The sequence below is a fragment of the Polyodon spathula genome, chromosome 16 (genome assembly GCF_017654505.1).
Source record: "Polyodon spathula isolate WHYD16114869_AA chromosome 16, ASM1765450v1, whole genome shotgun sequence".
NCBI classification, from domain to species: domain Eukaryota; kingdom Metazoa; phylum Chordata; class Actinopteri; order Acipenseriformes; family Polyodontidae; genus Polyodon; species Polyodon spathula.
The window spans coordinates 37,862,263-37,880,474 of NC_054549.1; the positions used below are offsets into that span (position 1 = coordinate 37,862,263).

At 48.1% G+C, this 18,212-nt stretch overlaps 1 protein-coding gene across 2 annotated transcripts in view; it reads left to right on the plus strand.

Moving 5' to 3' along the window:
* Positions 1-17,762, plus strand: part of LOC121329285 (interleukin-17 receptor C-like) — a 24,727-nt gene extending 6,965 nt beyond the window's left edge. Inside the window, exons 2-19 of one of the 2 annotated variants that reach the window (XM_041274818.1) lie at positions 4,872-4,893; positions 5,891-6,043; positions 6,221-6,376; positions 6,913-7,016; positions 7,165-7,273; positions 8,217-8,261; positions 8,399-8,538; positions 12,140-12,199; positions 13,077-13,140; positions 13,460-13,650; positions 13,850-13,900; positions 14,238-14,289; positions 14,719-14,852; positions 15,276-15,329; positions 15,495-15,552; positions 15,943-16,038; positions 16,523-16,564; positions 16,801-17,762. In XM_041274818.1, the coding sequence (XP_041130752.1) occupies positions 4,872-4,893; positions 5,891-6,043; positions 6,221-6,376; positions 6,913-7,016; positions 7,165-7,273; positions 8,217-8,261; positions 8,399-8,538; positions 12,140-12,199; positions 13,077-13,140; positions 13,460-13,650; positions 13,850-13,900; positions 14,238-14,289; positions 14,719-14,852; positions 15,276-15,329; positions 15,495-15,552; positions 15,943-16,038; positions 16,523-16,564; positions 16,801-17,594 (2,325 nt within the window). In that variant the 3' untranslated portion in view covers positions 17,595-17,762. The remainder of the gene's footprint in view (positions 1-4,871; positions 4,894-5,890; positions 6,044-6,220; positions 6,377-6,912; positions 7,017-7,164; positions 7,274-8,216; positions 8,262-8,398; positions 8,539-12,139; positions 12,200-13,076; positions 13,141-13,459; positions 13,651-13,849; positions 13,901-14,237; positions 14,290-14,718; positions 14,853-15,275; positions 15,330-15,494; positions 15,553-15,942; positions 16,039-16,522; positions 16,565-16,800) is intronic. The other variant, XM_041274819.1, reaches the window with a different exon arrangement.
* The last annotated feature ends 450 nt before the right edge of the window (positions 17,763-18,212 follow it).

Below are 18,212 nucleotides of genomic sequence, written 5' to 3' on the forward strand. Positions count from 1 at the left end.
GTCTGCAGGATAACAGCAAGATAAACCTGATAATGAGCACTGAAACACTGCACTCTCAGCTCTGCAGCTCTGTCATTACCAGCACCTTAATAATAACGAGCACTGAAACACTGCACTCTCAGCTCTGCAGCGCTGTCATTACCAGCACCTTAATAATAATGAGCACTAGTCTAACACTGCACTCTCAGCTCTGCAGCGCTGTCATTACCAGCACATTAATAATAATGAGCACTGAAACACTGCACTCTCAGCTCTGCAGCGCTGTCATTGCCAGCACCTTAATAATAATGAGCACTAGTGTAACACTGCACTCTCAGCTCTGCAGCGCTGTCATTACCAGCACCTTAATAATAACGAGCACTGAAACACTGCACTCTCAGCTCTGCAGCGCTGTCATTACCAGCACCTTAATAATAATGAGCACTGAAACACTGCACTCTCAGCTCTGCAGCGCTGTCATTACCAGCACCTTAATAATAACGAGCACTGAAACACTGCACTCTCAGCTCTGCAGCGCTGTCATTACCAGCACCTTAATAATAACGAGCACTGAAACACTGCACTCTCAGCTCTGCAGCGCTGTCATTACCAGCACCTTAATAATAATGAGCACTGAAACACTGCACTCTCAGCTCTGCAGCGCTGTCATTACCAGCACCTTAATAATAACGAGCACTGAAACACTGCACTCTCAGCTCTGCAGCGCTGTCATTACCAGCACATTAATAATAATGAGCACTGAAACACTGCACTCTCAGCTCTGCAGCGCTGTCATTACCAGCACCTTAATAATAATGAGCACTGAAACACTGCACTCTCAGCTCTGCAGCGCTGTCATTACCAGCACCTTAATAATAATGAGCACTGTGTACACTGCACTCTCAGCTCTGCAGCGCTGTCATTACCAGCACATTAATAATAATGAGCACTAGTGTACACACTGCACTCTCAGCTCTGCAGCGCTGTCATTACCAGCACATTAATAATAATGAGCACTAGTGTAAACACTGCACTCTCAGCTCTGCAGCGCTGTCATTACCAGCACCTTAATAATAACGAGCACTGAAACACTGCACTCTCAGCTCTGCAGCGCTGTCATTACCAGCACCTTAATAATAATGAGCACTAGTGTACACACTGCACTCTCAGCTCTGCAGCGCTGTCATTACCAGCACCTTAATAATAATGAGCACTAAACACTGCACTCTCAGCTCTGCAGCGCTGTCATTACCAGCACCTTAATAATAATGAGCACTGAAACACTGCACTCTCAGCTCTGCAGCGCTGTCATTACCAGCACCTTAATAATAATGAGCACTAGTGTACACACTGCACTCTCAGCTCTGCAGCGCTGTCATTACCAGCACCTTAATAATAACGAGCACTGAAACACTGCACTCTCAGCTCTGCAGCGCTGTCATTACCAGCACCTTAATAATAACGAGCACTGAAACACTGCACTCTCAGCTCTGCAGCGCTGTCATTACCAGCACCTTAATAATAACGAGCACTGAAACACTGCACTCTCAGCTCTGCAGCGCTGTCATTACCAGCACCTTAATAATAACGAGCACTGAAACACTGCACTCTCAGCTCTGCAGCGCTGTCATTACCAGCACCTTAATAATAATGAGCACTAGAAACACTGCACTCTCAGCTCTGCAGCGCTGTCATTACCAGCACCTTAATAATAATGAGCACTGAAACACTGCACTCTCAGCTCTGCAGCGCTGTCATTACCAGCACCTTAATAATAATGAGCACTGAAACACTGCACTCTCAGCTCTGCAGCGCTGTCATTACCAGCACATTAATAATAATGAGCACTAGTGTACACACTGCACTCTCAGCTCTGCAGCGCTGTCATTACCAGCACCTTAATAATAATGAGCACTAAACACTGCACTCTCAGCTCTGCAGCGCTGTCATTACCAGCACCTTAATAATAACGAGCACTGAAACACTGCACTCTCAGCTCTGCAGCGCTGTCATTGCCAGCACCTTAATAATAACGAGCACTGAAACACTGCACTCTCAGCTCTGCAGCGCTGTCATTACCAGCACATTAATAATAATGAGCACTAGAGTACACACTGCACTCTCAGCTCTGCAGCGCTGTCATTGCCAGCACCTTAATAATAACGAGCACTGAGACACTGCACTCTCCACTGTCTGCAGAGCGCTCTAGCAGTATAGGAAAGAGAACTCCACTCTCCACACTGCAGAGCGCTCTAGCGGTATAGGAAAGAGAACTCCCCTCTCCGCGCCGCAGAGCGCTCTAGCGGTATAGGAAAGAGAACCCCCCTCTCCGCGCCGCAGAGCGCTCTAGCGGTATAGGAAAGAGAACCCCCCTCTCCGCGCCGCAGAGCGCTCTAGCGGTATAGGAAAGAGAACCCCCCTCTCCGCGCCGCAGAGCGCTCTAGCGGTATAGGAAAGAGAACCCCCCTCTCCGCGCCGCAGAGCGCTCTAGCGGTATAGGAAAGAGAACCCCCCTCTCCGCGCTGCAGAGCGCTCTAGCGGTATAGGAAAGAGAACTCCCCTCTCCGCGCCGCAGAGCGCTCTAGCGGTATAGGAAAGAGAACCCCCCTCTCCGCGCCGCAGAGCGCTCTAGCGGTATAGGAAAGAGAACTCCCCTCTCCGCGCCGTAGAGCGCTCTAGCGGTATAGGAAAGAGAACGCCACTCTCCGCGCTGCAGACCACTAAACAAATCTGCCTATTTGTTCCACAAGGTGTCAGTGCTGAGCAGGAGAACGTTACTAAATGTGTATTAGTGGTTGTAATAATCTCTCTCTCTCTCTCTCACGTAGTACTAGAGGCGCAAAACAATTATATCCCTAAAGTAGACAAATCTAAATGTAAAACTAAATTGCCAAATTGGTTTAATAGATCAATTAAAAAAAATATTCTGCGAAAAAAGGCACTTTACAGAGCATTAAAAAAGGACCAAAAAGAAAGTACACAGAAAGAGTACACAGAACTGCAAATGCAAGTCAAAAAGGAAGTTAGAAAGGCCAAGAGAGAAATAGAAATGAACATTGCTAAGGGAGCTAAAACCAATTCCAAAATGTTTTTCCAATATTACAACAGCAAGAGAACATTCAAAGAGGAGATTAAATGTTTAAGAGATACAAATGGCAAAATCATAGAGGAAGAAAAAAAAATAGCAAATATGTTAAATGATTACTTTTCACAAGTTTTTACAAAGGAAGATACTGACAACATGCCCCACATGTCATCCAGTTCCTATCCAGTTTTAAATAACTTTAGCATAACTGAGGCAGAAGTGTTAAAGGGACTAGGAGCTCTTAAAATAAACAAATCCCCTGGGCCGGATGAGATCCTCCCAGTAGTACTCAAAGAAATGAAAGAAGTAATTTACAAACCGCTAACCAAGATCATGCAGCAGTCTCTTGACACAGGGGTGGTACCGACAGACTGGAAAATTGCAAACGTAATACCGATCCACAAAAAGGGAAACAAAACTGAACCAGGTAACTACAGACCAGTAAGCCTGACTTCTATTATATGCAAACTTATGGAAACTATAATAAGATCCAAAATGGAAAATTACCTATATGGTAACAGGGTACTGGGAGACAGTCAACATGGTTTTAGGAAAGGGAGATCGTGCCTAACTAACTTGCTTGATTTTTTTGAGGATGCAACATCGATAATGGATAATTGCAAAGCATATGACATGGTTTATTTAGATTTCCAGAAAGCTTTTGACAAAGTCCCGCACAAAAGATTAATTCTCAAACTGAACGCAGTTGGGATTCAAGGAAACACATGTACATGGATTAGGGAGTGGTTAACATGTAGAAAACAGAAAGTACTGATTAGAGGAAAAACCTCAGAATGGAGTGTGGTAACCAGCGGTGTACCACAGGGATCAGTATTAGGTCCTCTGCTATTCCTAATCTACATTAATGATTTAGATTCTGGTATAGTAAGCAAACTTGTTAAATTTGCAGACGACACAAAAGTAGGAGGAGTGGCAAACACTGTTGCAGCAGCAAAGGTCATTCAAAATGATCTAGACAAGATTCAGAACTGGGCAGACACATGGCAAATGACATTTAATAGAGAAAAGTGTAAGGTACTGCACGCAGGAAATAAAAATGTACATTATAAATATCATATGGGAGATATTGAAATTGGAGAAGGAATCTATGAAAAAGACCTAGGAGTTTTTGTTGACTCAGAAATGTCTTCATCTAGACAATGTGGGGAAGCTATAAAAAAGGCTAACAAGATACTCGGATACATTGTGAAAAGTGTTGAATTTAAATCAAGGGAAGTAATGTTAAAACTGTACAATGCACTTGTAAGACCTCATCTTGAATATTGTGTGCAGTTCTGGTCACCTCGCTATAAAAAAGATATTGCTGCTCTAGAAAGAGTGCAAAGAAGAGCGACCAGAATTATTCCGGGCTTAAAAGGCATGTCATATGCAGACAGGCTAAAAGAATTGAATCTGTTCAGTCTTGAACAAAGAAGACTACGTGGCGACCTAATTCAAGCATTCAAAATTCTAAAAGGTATTGACAGTGTCGACGCAAGGGACTTTTTCAGCCTGAAAAAAGAAACAAGGACCAGGGGTCACAAATGGAGTTTAGAAAAAGGGGCATTCAGAACAGAAAATAGGAGACACTTTTTTACACAGAGAATTGTGAGGGTCTGGAATCAACTCCCCAGTAATGTTGTTGAAGCTGACACCCTGGGATCCTTCAAGAAGCTGCTTGATGAGATTTTGGGATCAATAAGCTACTAACAACCAAACGAGCAAGATGGGCCGAATGGCCTCCTCTCGTTTGTAAACTTTCTTATGTTCTTATGTTCTCTCTCTCTCGCTCTCTCTCTTGTCACAGGGGTTGAGCTGCAGTGTGGAAGGTGAGTCAGTAAAGCTCTCCTGGGCTTCATTACTTTGTTGTTTCAACCCCGTAATGTCTTTTCCACGCACGTGTCTTCTTGCACACGTACATGCTGTTTTAATGCATGCTAATGATGGATTGCGGGAATCCGCTTGAGTTAGAATATTTATGATAAGAGTTTAGCAAAACCATCATAAACAACAAATACTGCGTCTGTACATGTATTATAAAGGATGTGATTATTATTATTATTATTATTATTATTATTATTATTATTATTATTATTATTATTATCTATAAACATGTTTTAAGAGGAAAAAGCCATGCAGTAAAGTAACGAAACATTGCTTGATGTTTCCTAACCATCGATCTGTGTTTGTGTCTGCCTGTCTGTGTGTGTTTGTACGTGTGTTTATCTGTGTGTCTTTGTTTGTTTGTCTATCTGTCTGTTTGTGTGTTTTCGTTTGTCTGTCTGCCTGCATGTCTGTGCCTGTCTGCTTGTCTGTGTTTTCCTCTGTTTGTCTCTGTCTCTGTGTGTCTCTGTCTGTGTCTGCCTGCATTTCTGTGTTTTCCTGTGTTTGTCTCTGTGTGGCTCTGTCTCTGCATGTCTGTGTTTGTCTGCATGTGTGTGTTTTCCTGTGTGTGTCTCTGTCTCTGCGTGTGTGTCTCTGGGTGTCTCTGTCTCTGCGGGTGTGTTTTCCTGTGTGTGTCTCTGTCTCTGCGTGTGTGTCTCTGGGTGTGTCTGTCTCTGTGGGTGTGTCTCTGGGTGTCTCTGTCTCTGCGGGTGTGTCTCTGGGTGTCTCTGTCTCTGCGTGTGTGTCTCTGGGTGTGTCTGTCTCTGCGGGTGTGTCTCTGGGTGGCTCTGTCTCTGCGGGTGTGTCTCTGGATGTCACTGTCTCTGCGTGTGTGTCTCTGGGTGTCTCTGTCTCTGCGTGTGTGTCTCTGGGTGGCTCTGTCTCTGCGGGTGTGTCTCTGGGTGTCTCTGTCTCTGCGGGTGTGTCTCTGTGTTCCTGCAGTGCTCTCGAAGCTCTCCCCCCCCGGCAGTGTGCTATCTTCCCCCAACAATGTGCTGCTTCCCACCCTCATGGACTCTGAGACCCTGCTGTGCTGCCAGAGAGACGGGGACTGCCAGCCCTGCCTGCGGGTTCGGATCAGCATGTCCATCACAGGTACAAGAACACCTCTTACAAGAGAGCACTGGAAAACAGAGCCTGTGTGAGCAACATCACTGCAGCTTCAACCCCGTACCAACACTGACATATACAACAGTGCATGCGTCTGTCCATATCTCTGTTATCTATCAGCCTGTCTGTCCTGGCTACTAGTCTCTTCTCTGATCCTCCCAGGCCCTCCAGGTGCAGAGGGGGAGGGATCAGGCGGGGCGGGGCTAGATGACGCCTTCTCGGATGAGTCTGACCTAGAGCAGGACGAGGAAGTGGAGGGGGAGGAGGGGGACAGTGGATTGAGGAGGGGCAGTGTGCCCCCAGAGCCGTCTCACACTGGTGAGAGAGAACACAGCGTTCATTGCTGTTTATTTTGTTTCCACATTTTAGTAAATTAGTCAAAAACGTAAATATATAGTGTGTGTTGCTGATGCATTGTGTGTGCATTGCTGATGCATTGTGTGTGTGTGTGTGTGTTGCTGATGCATTGTGTGTGCATTGCTGATGCATTGTGTGTGTGTGTGTGTGTTGCTGATGCATTGTGTGTGTGTGTTGCTGATGCATTGTGTGTGTGTGTGTGTGTGTGTGTGTTGGTGATGCATTGTGTGTGTGTGTGTGTGTGTGCTGTGTGTGTGTGTGTGTTGCTGATGCATTGTGTGTGTGTGTGTGTGTGTTGCTGATGCATTGTGTGTGTGTGTTGCTGTTGCATTGTGTGTGTGTGTGTGTGTGTGTTGCTGATGCATTGTGTGTGTGTGTGTGTGTGTTGCTGTTGCATTGTGTGTGTGTGTGTTGCTGATGTATTGTGTGTGTTGCTGCATGTTGCTAGTGTGTGTATGTTGATGTGTCTTATTGACATGCGTGTTCTGTGTTCCCAGCTTCCCTCAGGGCCACAGTGATGGTTTGTGTGGTCACTCCCCCCAGTACTGGACAATGGCTGAGAATCACACTGACCAGCAACTCCACTGCGCCAGGGCCTGTGGTGAGGAGAGGGGAGGGGAGGGGAGAAGGATGTCTGTCTGCCTGTCTCTGTCTATCTGTCTCTCTCTCCTCTCCCTCTCTCTCCATGTCTCTTACCACTCCTCTCTCTCTCTGTGTCTCTGACTGCTGCTCTGTTTCTTTCTCTGCAGGGCACTGTTCAGCTGGACTCAGTCCAAGTGCCAGTGGGCAGTGAGGTGCGACTGACAGCTCTCTCTCAGTACCAGGGCAGCTCTTTCGAGCTGATACACAGAGTACCAGGTATGTTATCCCCTTTTACCTGAACCCCTTTACCTTAACCCCTTATTTGAATCATAGGTGTGTCCTCCAACATGTTACCACATTATACTCTCCTCTCCCAGTGCAGTGTGTATCTGAGGGGTGTCTGTGTTCCTCTCCCAGTGCAGTGTGTATCTGAGGGGTGTCTGTGTTCCTCTCCCAGTGCAGTGTGTATCTGAGGGGTGTCTGTGTTCCTCTCCCAGTGCAGTGTGTATCTGAGGGGTGTCTGTGTTCCTCTCCCAGTGCACTGTGTATCTGAGGGGTGTCTGTGTTCCTCTCCCAGTGCAGTGTGTATCTGAGGGGTGTCTGTGTTCCTCTCCCAGTGCAGTGTGTATCTGAGGGGTGTCTGTGTTCCTCTCCCAGTGCAGTGTGTATCTGAGGGGTGTCTGTGTTCCTCTCCCAGTGCAGTGTGTATCTGAGGGGTGTCTGTGTTCCTCTCTCAGTGCACTGTGTATCTGAGGGGTGTCTGTGTTTTTATCCCAGTGCACTGTGTATCTGAGGGGTGTCTGTGTTCCTCTCCCAGTGCACTGTGTATCTGAGGGGTGTCTGTGTTCCTCTCCCAGTGCAGTGTGTATCTGAGGGGTGTCTGTGTTCCTCTCCCTGTTATACTCTCCTCTCCCAGTTCAGTGTGTATCTGAGGGGTGTCTGTGTTCCTCTCCCTGTTATACTCTTCTCTCCCAGTGCACTGTGTATCTGAGGGGTGTCTGTGTTCCTCTCCCTGTTATACTCTCCTTTCCTTGTGCACTGTGTATCTGAGGGGTGTCTGTGTTCCTCTCCCAGTTCAGTGTGTATCTGAGGGGTGGCTGTGTTCCTCTCCCCGTTATACTATCCTCTCCCAGTGTACTGTGTATCTGAGGGGTGTCTGTGTTCCTCTCCCAGTGCAGTGGGTATCTGAAGGGTGACTGTTTGTGTTCCTCTCCCCCAGGCTGTTCCCATCGTGACCTGCAGAGGACAGTAAAGCGCTGCGCTGGTGAGTCTTTGCGTTCATTGGTCACCCTGTTTTCTCAATTGGTTCCAGGTCTTAATTTATTGAAAATTTGCTTGTTTTTGATTGGCCGCCTTGCTGTTCCTGGTTGATTCTGATTGGCTGGAATGTCCCTGCTTCAGTTCCCACAGTAAACACCACCTTAGACTGGGAAAGGGGCGTGGCCACGCTGCGATTGGACGGGACCGATCGAAGCCACACCCATGCAATGGTGTGCCTGATGCGAAGAATAGGGGAGCGGTGCCAAGCAAGCTGGAGACTGGTACGAGAGAGCAGTCTGTCTGCCTGCCTGTGTCTCTGTGTGTGCAGTGTGTACTGTGTGTAGAGATTGTGTGCAGTGTGTACTGTGTGTAGAGATTGTGTGCAGTGTGTACTGTGTGTAGTGATTGTGTGCAGTGTGTAGTGAGTGTATGTGTGCAGTGTGTACTGTGTGTAGTGTGTGTGTGCAGTGTGTAGTGAGTGTAGTGATTGTGTGCAGTGTGTACTGTGTGTAGTGATTGTGTGCAGTGTGTAGTGAGTGTGTGTGTGCAGTGTGCACTGTGTGTGTGTGTAGTGAGTGTGTGCAGTGTGTAGTGAGTGTGTGTGTGCAGTGTGTACTGTGTGTAGTGTGTGTGTGTGTGTGTGTGCACTGTGTACTGTGTGTAGTGAGTGTGTGCAGTGTGTAGTGAGTGTGTGTGTGCAGTGTGTACTGTGTGTAGTGAGTGTGTGCAGTGTGTACTGTGAGTGTGTGTGTGCAGTGTGCACTGTGTGTGTGTGTAGTGAGTGTGTGCAGTGTGTGAGTGTGTGTGTGCAGTGTGTAGTTGTGTGTGTAGTGTGTGTGCTGTGTGTAGTGATTGTGTGCAGTGTGTACTGTGTGTAGTGATTGTGTGCAGTGTGTAGTGTGTGTGTGAGTGTGCAGTGTGTACTGTGTGTAGTGATTGTGTGCAGTGTGTAGTGTGTGTGATGTGTGCAGTGTGTACTGTGTGTAGTGATTGTGTGCAGTGTGTAGTGTGTGTAGTGTGTGTGCAGTGTGTGTGTGTAGTGTGTGTGCAGTGTGTGTAGTGATTGTGTGCAGTGTGTACTGTGTGTAGTGATTGTGTGCAGTGTGTAGTGTGTGTAGTGATTGTGTGCAGTGTGTAGTGTGTGTGCAGTGAGTGAGTGTTGTGTGCAGTGTGTACTGTGTGTAGTGATTGTGTGCAGTGTGTAGTGTGTGTAGTGATTGTGTGCAGTGTGTACTGTGTGTAGTGATTGTGTGCAGTGTGTAGTGAGTGTAGTGATTGTGTGCAGTGTGTACTGTGTGTAGTGATTGTGTGCAGTGTGTAGTGAGTGTGTGTGTGCAGTGTGTACTGTGTGTAGTGAGTGTGTGTGTGCAGTGTGCACTGTGTACTGTGTGCAGTGTGTGTGTGTGTAGTGATTGTGTGCAGTGTGTACTGTGTGTAGTGATTGTGTGCAGTGTGTACTGTGTGTAGTGATTGTGTGCAGTGTGTAGTGAGTGTGTGTGTGCAGTGTGTACTGTGTGTAGTGATTGTGTGCAGTGTGTAGTGTGTGTAGTGATTGTGTGTGTAGTGAGTGATTGTGTGCAGTGTGTAGTGTGTGTAGTGATTGTGTGCAGTGTGTACTGTGTGTAGTGATTGTGTGCAGTGTGTAGTGTGTGTAGTGATTGTGTGCAGTGTGTAGTGTGTGTAGTGTTGTGTGCAGTGTGTAGTGTGTGTAGTGATTGTGTGCAGTGTGTACTGTGTGTAGTGATTGTGTGCAGTGTGTACTGTGTGTAGTGATTGTGTGCAGTGTGTACTGTGTGTAGTGATTGTGTGCAGTGTGTACTGTGTGTAGTGATTGTGTGCAGTGTGTACTGTGTGTAGTGATTGTGTGCAGTGTGTACTGTGTGTAGTGATTGTGTGCAGTGTGTACTGTGTGTAGCAGTGTGTACTGTGTGTAGTGATTGTGTGCAGTGTGTACTGTGTGTAGAGTGTGTGCAGTGTGTACTGTGTGTAGTGATTGTGTGCAGTGTGTAGTGATAGTGTGTGTGCAGTGTGTACTGTGTGTAGTGATTGTGTGCAGTGTGTACTGTGTGTAGTGAGTGTGTGCAGTGTGTACTGTGTGTAGTGAGTGTGTGTGCAGTGTGCACTGTGTGTGTGTGTAGTGAGTGTGTGCAGTGTGTGCAGTGTGTACTGTGTGTAGTGATTGTGTGCAGTGTGTAGTGAGTGTGTGTGATTGTGTGCACTGTGTGTGTGTGTAGTGAGTGTGTGCAGTGTGTAGTGTGTGTGTGTGCAGTGTGTACTGTGTGTAGTGATTGTGTGCAGTGTGTAGTGAGTGTGTGTGTGCAGTGTGTACTGTGTGTAGTGATTGTGTGCAGTGTGTAGTGAGTGTGTGTGTGAGTGTGTACTGTGTGTAGTGATTGTGTGCAGTGTGTAGTGTGTGTGTGTGTGTGTGCAGTGTGTAGTGTGTGTAGTGATTGTGTGCAGTGTGTAGTGTGTGTAGTGTGTGTGCAGTGTGTACTGTGTGTAGTGATTGTGTGCAGTGTGTAGTGTGTGTAGTGATTGTGTGCAGTGTGTACTGTGTGTAGTGATTGTGTGCAGTGTGTAGTGTGTGTAGTGATTGTGTGCAGTGTGTACTGTGTGTAGTGATTGTGTGCAGTGTGTAGTGAGTGTGTGTGTGTGTGCAGTGTGTACTGTGTGTAGTGATTGTGTGCAGTGTGTAGTGTGTGTAGTGATTGTGTGCAGTGTGTACTGTGTGTAGTGATTGTGTGCAGTGTGTACTGTGTGTAGTGTGTAGTGTGTATGATTGTGTGCAGTGTGTACTGTGTGTAGTGATTGTGTGCAGTGTGTACTGTGTGTAGTGATTGTGTGCAGTGTGTACTGTGTGTAGTGATTGTGTGCAGTGTGTACTGTGTGTAGTGATTGTGTGCAGTGTGTACTGTGTGTGTGTAGTGAGTGTGTGTGTGTGCAGTGTGTACTGTGTGTAGTGATTGTGTGCAGTGTGTACTGTGTGTAGTGATTGTGTGCAGTGTGTACTGTGTGTAGTGATTGTGTGCAGTGTGTACTGTGTGTAGTGATTGTGTGCAGTGTGTAGTGTGTGTAGTGATTGTGTGCAGTGTGTAGTGTGTGTAGTGATTGTGTGCAGTGTGTACTGTGTGTAGTGATTGTGTGCAGTGTGTACTGTGTGTAGTGAGTGTGTGCAGTGTGTGTGTGTGTAGTGTGTGTGCAGTGTGTAGTGTGTATGTGTGTGCAGTGTGTACTGTGTGTAGTGATTGTGTGCAGTGTGTACTGTGTGTAGTGATGTGTGTGTAGTGAGTGTGTAGTGTGTGTGTGTGTGTGCAGTGATTGTGTGCAGTGTGTAGTGAGTGTGTGTGTAGTGAGTGTGTGCAGTGTGTAGTGTGTGTAGTGATTGTGTGCAGTGTGTACTGTGTGTAGTGATTGTGTGCAGTGTGTACTGTGTGTAGTGATTGTGTGCAGTGTGTACTGTGTGTAGTGATTGTGTGCAGTGTGTACTGTGTGTAGTGATTGTGTGCAGTGTGTACTGTGTGTAGTGATTGTGTGCAGTGTGTAGTGTGTGTAGTGATTGTGTGCAGTGTGTACTGTGTGTAGTGATTGTGTGCAGTGTGTAGTGTGTGTAGTGATTGTGTGCAGTGTGTAGTGTGTGTAGTGATGTGTGCAGTGTGTAGTGTGTGTAGTGATTGTGTGCAGTGTGTACTGTGTGTAGTGATTGTGTGCAGTGTGTAGTGAGTGTGTGTGTGCACTGTGTACTGTGTGTAGTGATTGTGTGCAGTGTGTAGTGAGTGTGTGTGTGCAGTGTGTACTGTGTGTAGTGATTGTGTGCAGTGTGTAGTGTACTGTGTGTGTAATGAGTGTGTCTGGTATACTGACATCTCTACCCTTGTCTTGCAGGACCACACTCAGGTGCAGCACATCCCTTTCAGAGACATCACCCCCTGTCTGTGCTTCCAGGTACTGCACCAGAAATAGTTTTTTCTTCAAAAGCATCAAGGAGACAAAGTTCAACAATTAGCAGCCTGTTCCTTGTTCCAGCGCTGAGCTTCAATACAGATACTGTGCCGTGAATTCAGTGCTAAATGAACTGAACTGTTTAAGAAGTAATGCCTCAGTCTCTCTCGCCCTCTCTCTCACCCTCTCACTCTCTCTCCCTCTCTCTCTCACCCTCTCCCTCTCCCTCCCTCTCGCTCTCTACCCCTCTCACCCTCTCACCCTCTCACCCTCCCTCTCTGTCCCTCTCTCTCCCTCTCCCTCTCCCTCTCTCATTCTCCCTCTCTCCCTCCCTCTCACTCTCCCTCTCTCTCCCTCTCTCCCTCTCCCTCTCCCCCTCTCTCTCTCTCTCCCTCTCTCTCTCTCCCCTCTCCCTCTCCCTCTCCTCTCCCTCTCTCCTCCCTCTCTCTCTCTCTCTCTCCCCTCTCCCCTCTCTCCTCTCTCTCTCTCTCCCTCTCTCTCTCTCTCTCTCTCTCCCTCTCTCTCCCTCTCCTCTCCCTCCCTCTCCCTCTCTCTCTCTCCCTCTCTCCCTTTCTCTCCCTCCCTCTCACTCTCCCTCTCTCTCCCTCTCTCTCCCTCCGTCCCTCTCCCTCTCTCCCTTTCTCTCCCTGGCTGCAATATTATACTGCACTGAGATTTCTGCTACCTTTCTTTTCTGCTCACCCCCTTTCATCAAGAACCCTCCTTCTCTTTCTGCAGCGTGAGAGAATGTTTTTTTGTCTGAGATGTTCATTATATTTTCGTACGGTGCAGGACACGTGGGGGGGGGGGGGGGGGGTGTTGGTGTTTGCCAGTTTCTGTTTGTGGTCACTCATCCTGTCTAACTCTTTCTCTCTCTCAGTACTACTGGTGCGGGATTCATGATGCTGTGCGCAGACAGAGCTGCCCCTTTTCAAACCACACGGGTGAGTGGGGATGGAGGGGCCTCATATTCTAATTTAAACAATTTAAAAACAAGTCCATTGGCTGATTTCTCATCTATGATTTTTAACCTAGTCTAAAGGGCCGGTGATCATACTGTTACTGTCAATTAGAGGCACAAACATTGTTTTTAAAAGCCTCGCACACTTGTTTTGATTGCTAGGTATTTAATAGTGTGTAGATTGCATATGGTGGTTGAAAGCGCATTTTGAAGTGGTTTCTTGACTCTGTGGAGAATGGGAGTGTCTGCAGAGCTGTGCTGATGCTCCTTGCTCTAACCAGCTCCTGTGTGTGTCTCTGCAGAGTTCCAGGAGAATGTGTGGCACAATAGCTCTCTGACGGTTACCAGAACAGTGACTCTGCTGCATGGAACAGCGCTGTCCTGGCTCTTCACTGCCCCCTGCAGAGTGGAGGCTGAAGTGTGGTTGTGCTGGTGGTCCAGCAGGGGGGGCTCCGAGTGCCGGGAGATCCAGGGCTCCAGGAAGCGACTCGAGGTAACAGGGTGGGTCTGCACTGCAGCTGTCAGTCAGTCCATACACAAGTCTGTCTGTCACTTTGTCTCTTACTGTAGGTCTTTATGTCCGTCTATATACATGTCTGACTGGGTCTGTCTGTCTGGGTTTTCTGTCTGTCTTTCCTGTCTGTCTGCTTTCTATCTGTCTGTGTAACCAGGAGTGTTTCTGTCTCCTCTAGAAACAGGGAGAATTCCTCAATGTGGATCCTCACCCCTCCCTCTGTGTGCAGGTAACTCACTCCTGTTCACTCACTCCCACTCATTTACACACCCTCACACTCACTACGCACACATGCACTCCTTTACACACCCTCACACTCACTACCGCACACATTCACTCATTTACACACCCTCACACTCACTACCGCACACATTCACTCATTTACACACCCTCACACTCACTACCGCACACATTCACTCATTTACACACCCTCACACTCACTCACACCCCCTCACACCCCACTCACACTCACTATCACACTCTCACACTCAGTAGTGTTGCAGTGTTATTGATACATCTAGGGGCGTGTGTGCATTTGAACTCCCTTTGTCTGTATGTCTGTCCAGGCGCAGGTGCCGGGCATGGGGCAGCTCTTAGACCTTCAGTGCCCCTTCGCTGGTGAGTGCATTGTCTGTCTGCAGCCTCGAGAGGGTGACCAGCTACAAGAAGCACATTCAACAAAGAAAGACTGCATTTACATATGAACAGCACAGAAGGAAGAGCACATTGAATAAGAAAGAACGAACGAAAGAGAAAGAGAAAGAAAACATTGTTGTTACTGTTTAAAGAAAGAGAAATCAAAAAGATAGAAAAAGAAAAGAAAAAAAGAAAAGAATTCAACTTATCTTGTTTCTCACTGTATAACAAGTAAGGAAGAACGACAGCATGAGCAGAGAAAGAAAGAAAGAAAGAAAGAAAGAAAGAAAGAAAGAAAGAAAGAAAGAAAGAAAGAAAGAAAGAAAGAAAGAAAGAAAAATTCAGGCAGAGTGTGGGTCAGTCTGGGGTCCTGCTGTTTAGCTGTCTCACCGCTGCTTGTCCCTTCCCCAGCATCTGATCCTCAATGGACTGTCAACCCGTCCCTGAGAGGACAGACATTGACCGTCAAGCTGTCCCACAACAGCACCCCTGTGTCCCTGTGCAAGAGGACAGGTCCAGACTGTACACTTGTTAACACCAGCCAGGTAGGGTCACTGTATTTCACTGTGCTGTAACAGGCATGTAGCGCGCACGCCTGCACAGAATGTTTACATATGCTAGGCCCTTGTTTACTCTGTGCTGTGATGAAAAGGCATAAGAGTCATACATTAATAATTTAGTAAGGTCAATAAAGCATGCTATGATCTCACTTTATGTTATTACCTGTATAAAAGTTTCCCACAGTAAAGGCACAGTAAAGTGTAATAAATCGCAGTGAAAGCACAGTAAAGCATAGGCTAGCCAGACCATTACCCAATGGAGATGACTCTGGAGAGGACGTTGTGTATTTTGTGAAGGAGAGCCTCTTATCCAGTGGAGATGACCCTGGAGAGGATGTTGTGTATTTTGTAAAGCTTGTGATTCATACTTGTGTGTTTGATTTTTCTGTGCTGTTGTTTTTTCCTCAGACTGGCTCTTGGGAGCTGCAGCTTCATGACCCGGGTTCGAGTGACTGTCTGGAGGTGAGTCAGCAGTCAGCTTAATCATTAATACCAGTTTCACAGAGTTAAATCCTGTGTAATAAAGCATAGAGAAAGCATAGCAAAGTGTAATAAAGCATAGTGAAACCATGGCGAGCAACGTTAAGCTTTGATGACTGATCAGCCCTGGTCTCTCTTCTTCTCTAGGCCTGGAGGACGGATGTTAGTTTCTCCCCCCGAGTCCTGATCTGTCCAGCGGACCTGGGTAAGACTTAGGGGAGGGGAGGATCCATCACACCTGAGAGCGGGGTCCTTGAAGATAGCAGGCTGGCTAGGGGGCCAGGCAGGACATCCAGGGTTGTACTTCGATTAGAAACTGGTTTACAGTGTGTATCCCCAAAACTGACATTGAGCTCAAATAAAAGCATTCAAATTCACCTCTAAAACACACGCCGACTCAGTAATTGCATTCGTACTGTAGAAATTATCTCAAGGTGTGAATTGAATTGAGATGTAATTCTCATTGATAATATAACCCTTTCACTGACTGAATTACTCGGTGGATTGCAGCTCGCTTGTGCAGTCAGGCTCATGAGAGGGTGTGTGTGCACTCGGCTTCCAGCGTACTTGTGTGATTCATCATTTCCTCCTCCAGCCCACAGGTGGCGTTGGACCCTGCCTCTGCTTCTGTGCCTGGTCCTCCTGTCTCTGGGAGTGCTGACTGCTGTACTGCTGAGAAGATCCTTCAAGAGTAAGACCCCTGAACTCCTTCATTCAACCACACCTTACTGCCCGGCTCCCTCGCTCTCTCCCTATTCCCTCACTCCCTCCTTCTCCCTCGCTCTCCTTCTCTCCATCCCTCATCTTCTCTCATCTGCTCCCTGACTCTCACTCCTCACGTCCTCTTTCTCTCCCACCCTAATTCTTTCCTTCCCACGCTGACACACATAGATCAATATACCTTACAGCAGATCTGATCCAGGGAAAGAGTTTGTTCAGGTAAAGGTGGGCGGGGTCACTGATGGAACACTTGGGGGTGCAGGTGAGATAAGGGGGGTAGTAAGGGATTCTAGAACTGTGCCTAATGAATGACAATGTTAAGTGCAGAGTTTTGAGAATCCAGGCCATTACACCCACAGGAATCCCATGGGAACAGACAGCCCGTGATAGTGAGTGGGCCTTGGTGTGTGTGTTATAGTGTGTGAGAGAGTGAGACAGCGTGTCTTTTATTGCAGACTGGGTCCAAAGAGTGTGCAAAGGAAGAGCCAGCCTCAAAGGTGAGCTATACTCTCTCTCTCTCTTGCACGCTCACTCTCTCTCTCGCTCTCTCTCTCACTCTCTCTCTCTTGCTCTCTCTCTCTCTTGCTCTCTCTCGCTCTCTCTCTCTCTCTCTCTCTCTCTCTCTCTCGCTCTCTCTCTCTCGCTCTCTCTCTTGCTCTTTCTCTCCCTCCCTCTAATCTCTCCCTCTTTTCTCACTCCTTCTTTCAATCCCTCATCCTCTCTCTCCATGCAGGCACGCTGGGCGGTGGTCCTGTCCTGCTCCTCTACCCCTCAGAGGAGTCGGTCTCCCTGCCTGTGCTGGTGTCCAGCCTGGGCTCCTCTCTGGCTGATCTAGGCTTCTCCGTGTCGCTGGACCTGTGGAGCCGCACCGAACTCTCCTCCCTGGGCCCTGTACCATGGCTGCACTCCAGGCTGGCCCAGCTGCAGCAGGACGGGGGCAAGGCGGTTCTGATTCTGACCCAGGGAGCATGGGAGCAGGCCGAACGCTGGGTCCAACACCCGGGCAGCAGGACCCGGCAGATACAGAACTCCTCGGACCCTTGCCTGGACGTGTTCAGCGCCTCGCTCAGCTGCATCCTCGCTGACTTCCTCCAGGGCCGCGCCGGCGAGCGCTTTGTCCTGGCCCAGTTCGAGACCCCCCTGCTGCGCGTCTTCAAGCATGAAGGGCTCCCCGAGATATTTAAGGGGATCCCCCTCTACAGCCTGCCCTCTCAGAGCCTGGCCTTCCTCACCGAGCTCTCTGCAGTGCCCCGGAACAGCGGCACCAGCAGGGGGCGCCGAGCTGACAGCTTGAGGGCTGCGTCCAGAGAGCTCACGGGCAGGCTGGCCTGGAGGTTAAAGGAGGTGCAGCGCGGGGCCCAGCAGGAGTCGGGGGACTGGGTGAGCTGGGGGGAGGAGTGCAGGCGATCCCAGTACAGCACTGATTCAGGAGTCGGGGGGACGGAGTTAATGTGGGAGAGTGTGCCGCTCCAACCCAACGAATACAGACCACAGGGCAGGGAGACCAGCCTGGCTCAATGGTTATGAGGGGGTGCTGGAGGACAGGAGAACGTCTACGAACAAGAGGGGGCCGTTCGGCACATCAGTGCTCACCTGGTTCCAAGACTGATCAAAAAACTCTGTCAAGTCGGGTCTTAAAGGATCTCAGTGATTCAGCCTCAACAACATGACTGGGTAACCCATTCCATCCCCTCACCACTCTCTGTGTGAAGAAGAGTCTCCTTCAGCAACATGACTAGGTAACCCATTCCATCCCCTCACCACTCTCTGTGTGAAGAAGAGTCTCCTTCAACAACATGACTAGGTAACCCATTCCATCCCCTCACCACTCTCTGTGTGAAGAAGAGTCTCCTTCAGCAACATGACTAGGTAACCCATTCCATCCCCTCACCACTCTCTGTGTGAGGAAGAGTCTCCTTCAACAACATGACTAGGTAACCCATTCCATCCCCTCACCACTCTCTGTGTGAAGAAGAGTCTCCTTCAACAACATGACTAGGTAACCCATTCCATCCCCTCACCACTCTCTGTGTGAAGAAGAGTCTCCATCAACAACATGACTAGGTAACCCATTCCATCCCCTCAGCACTCTGTGTGAAGAGGTGTCTCCTTCCTCCTGTCCCAAGTCTCCAATTCATTTCCAAC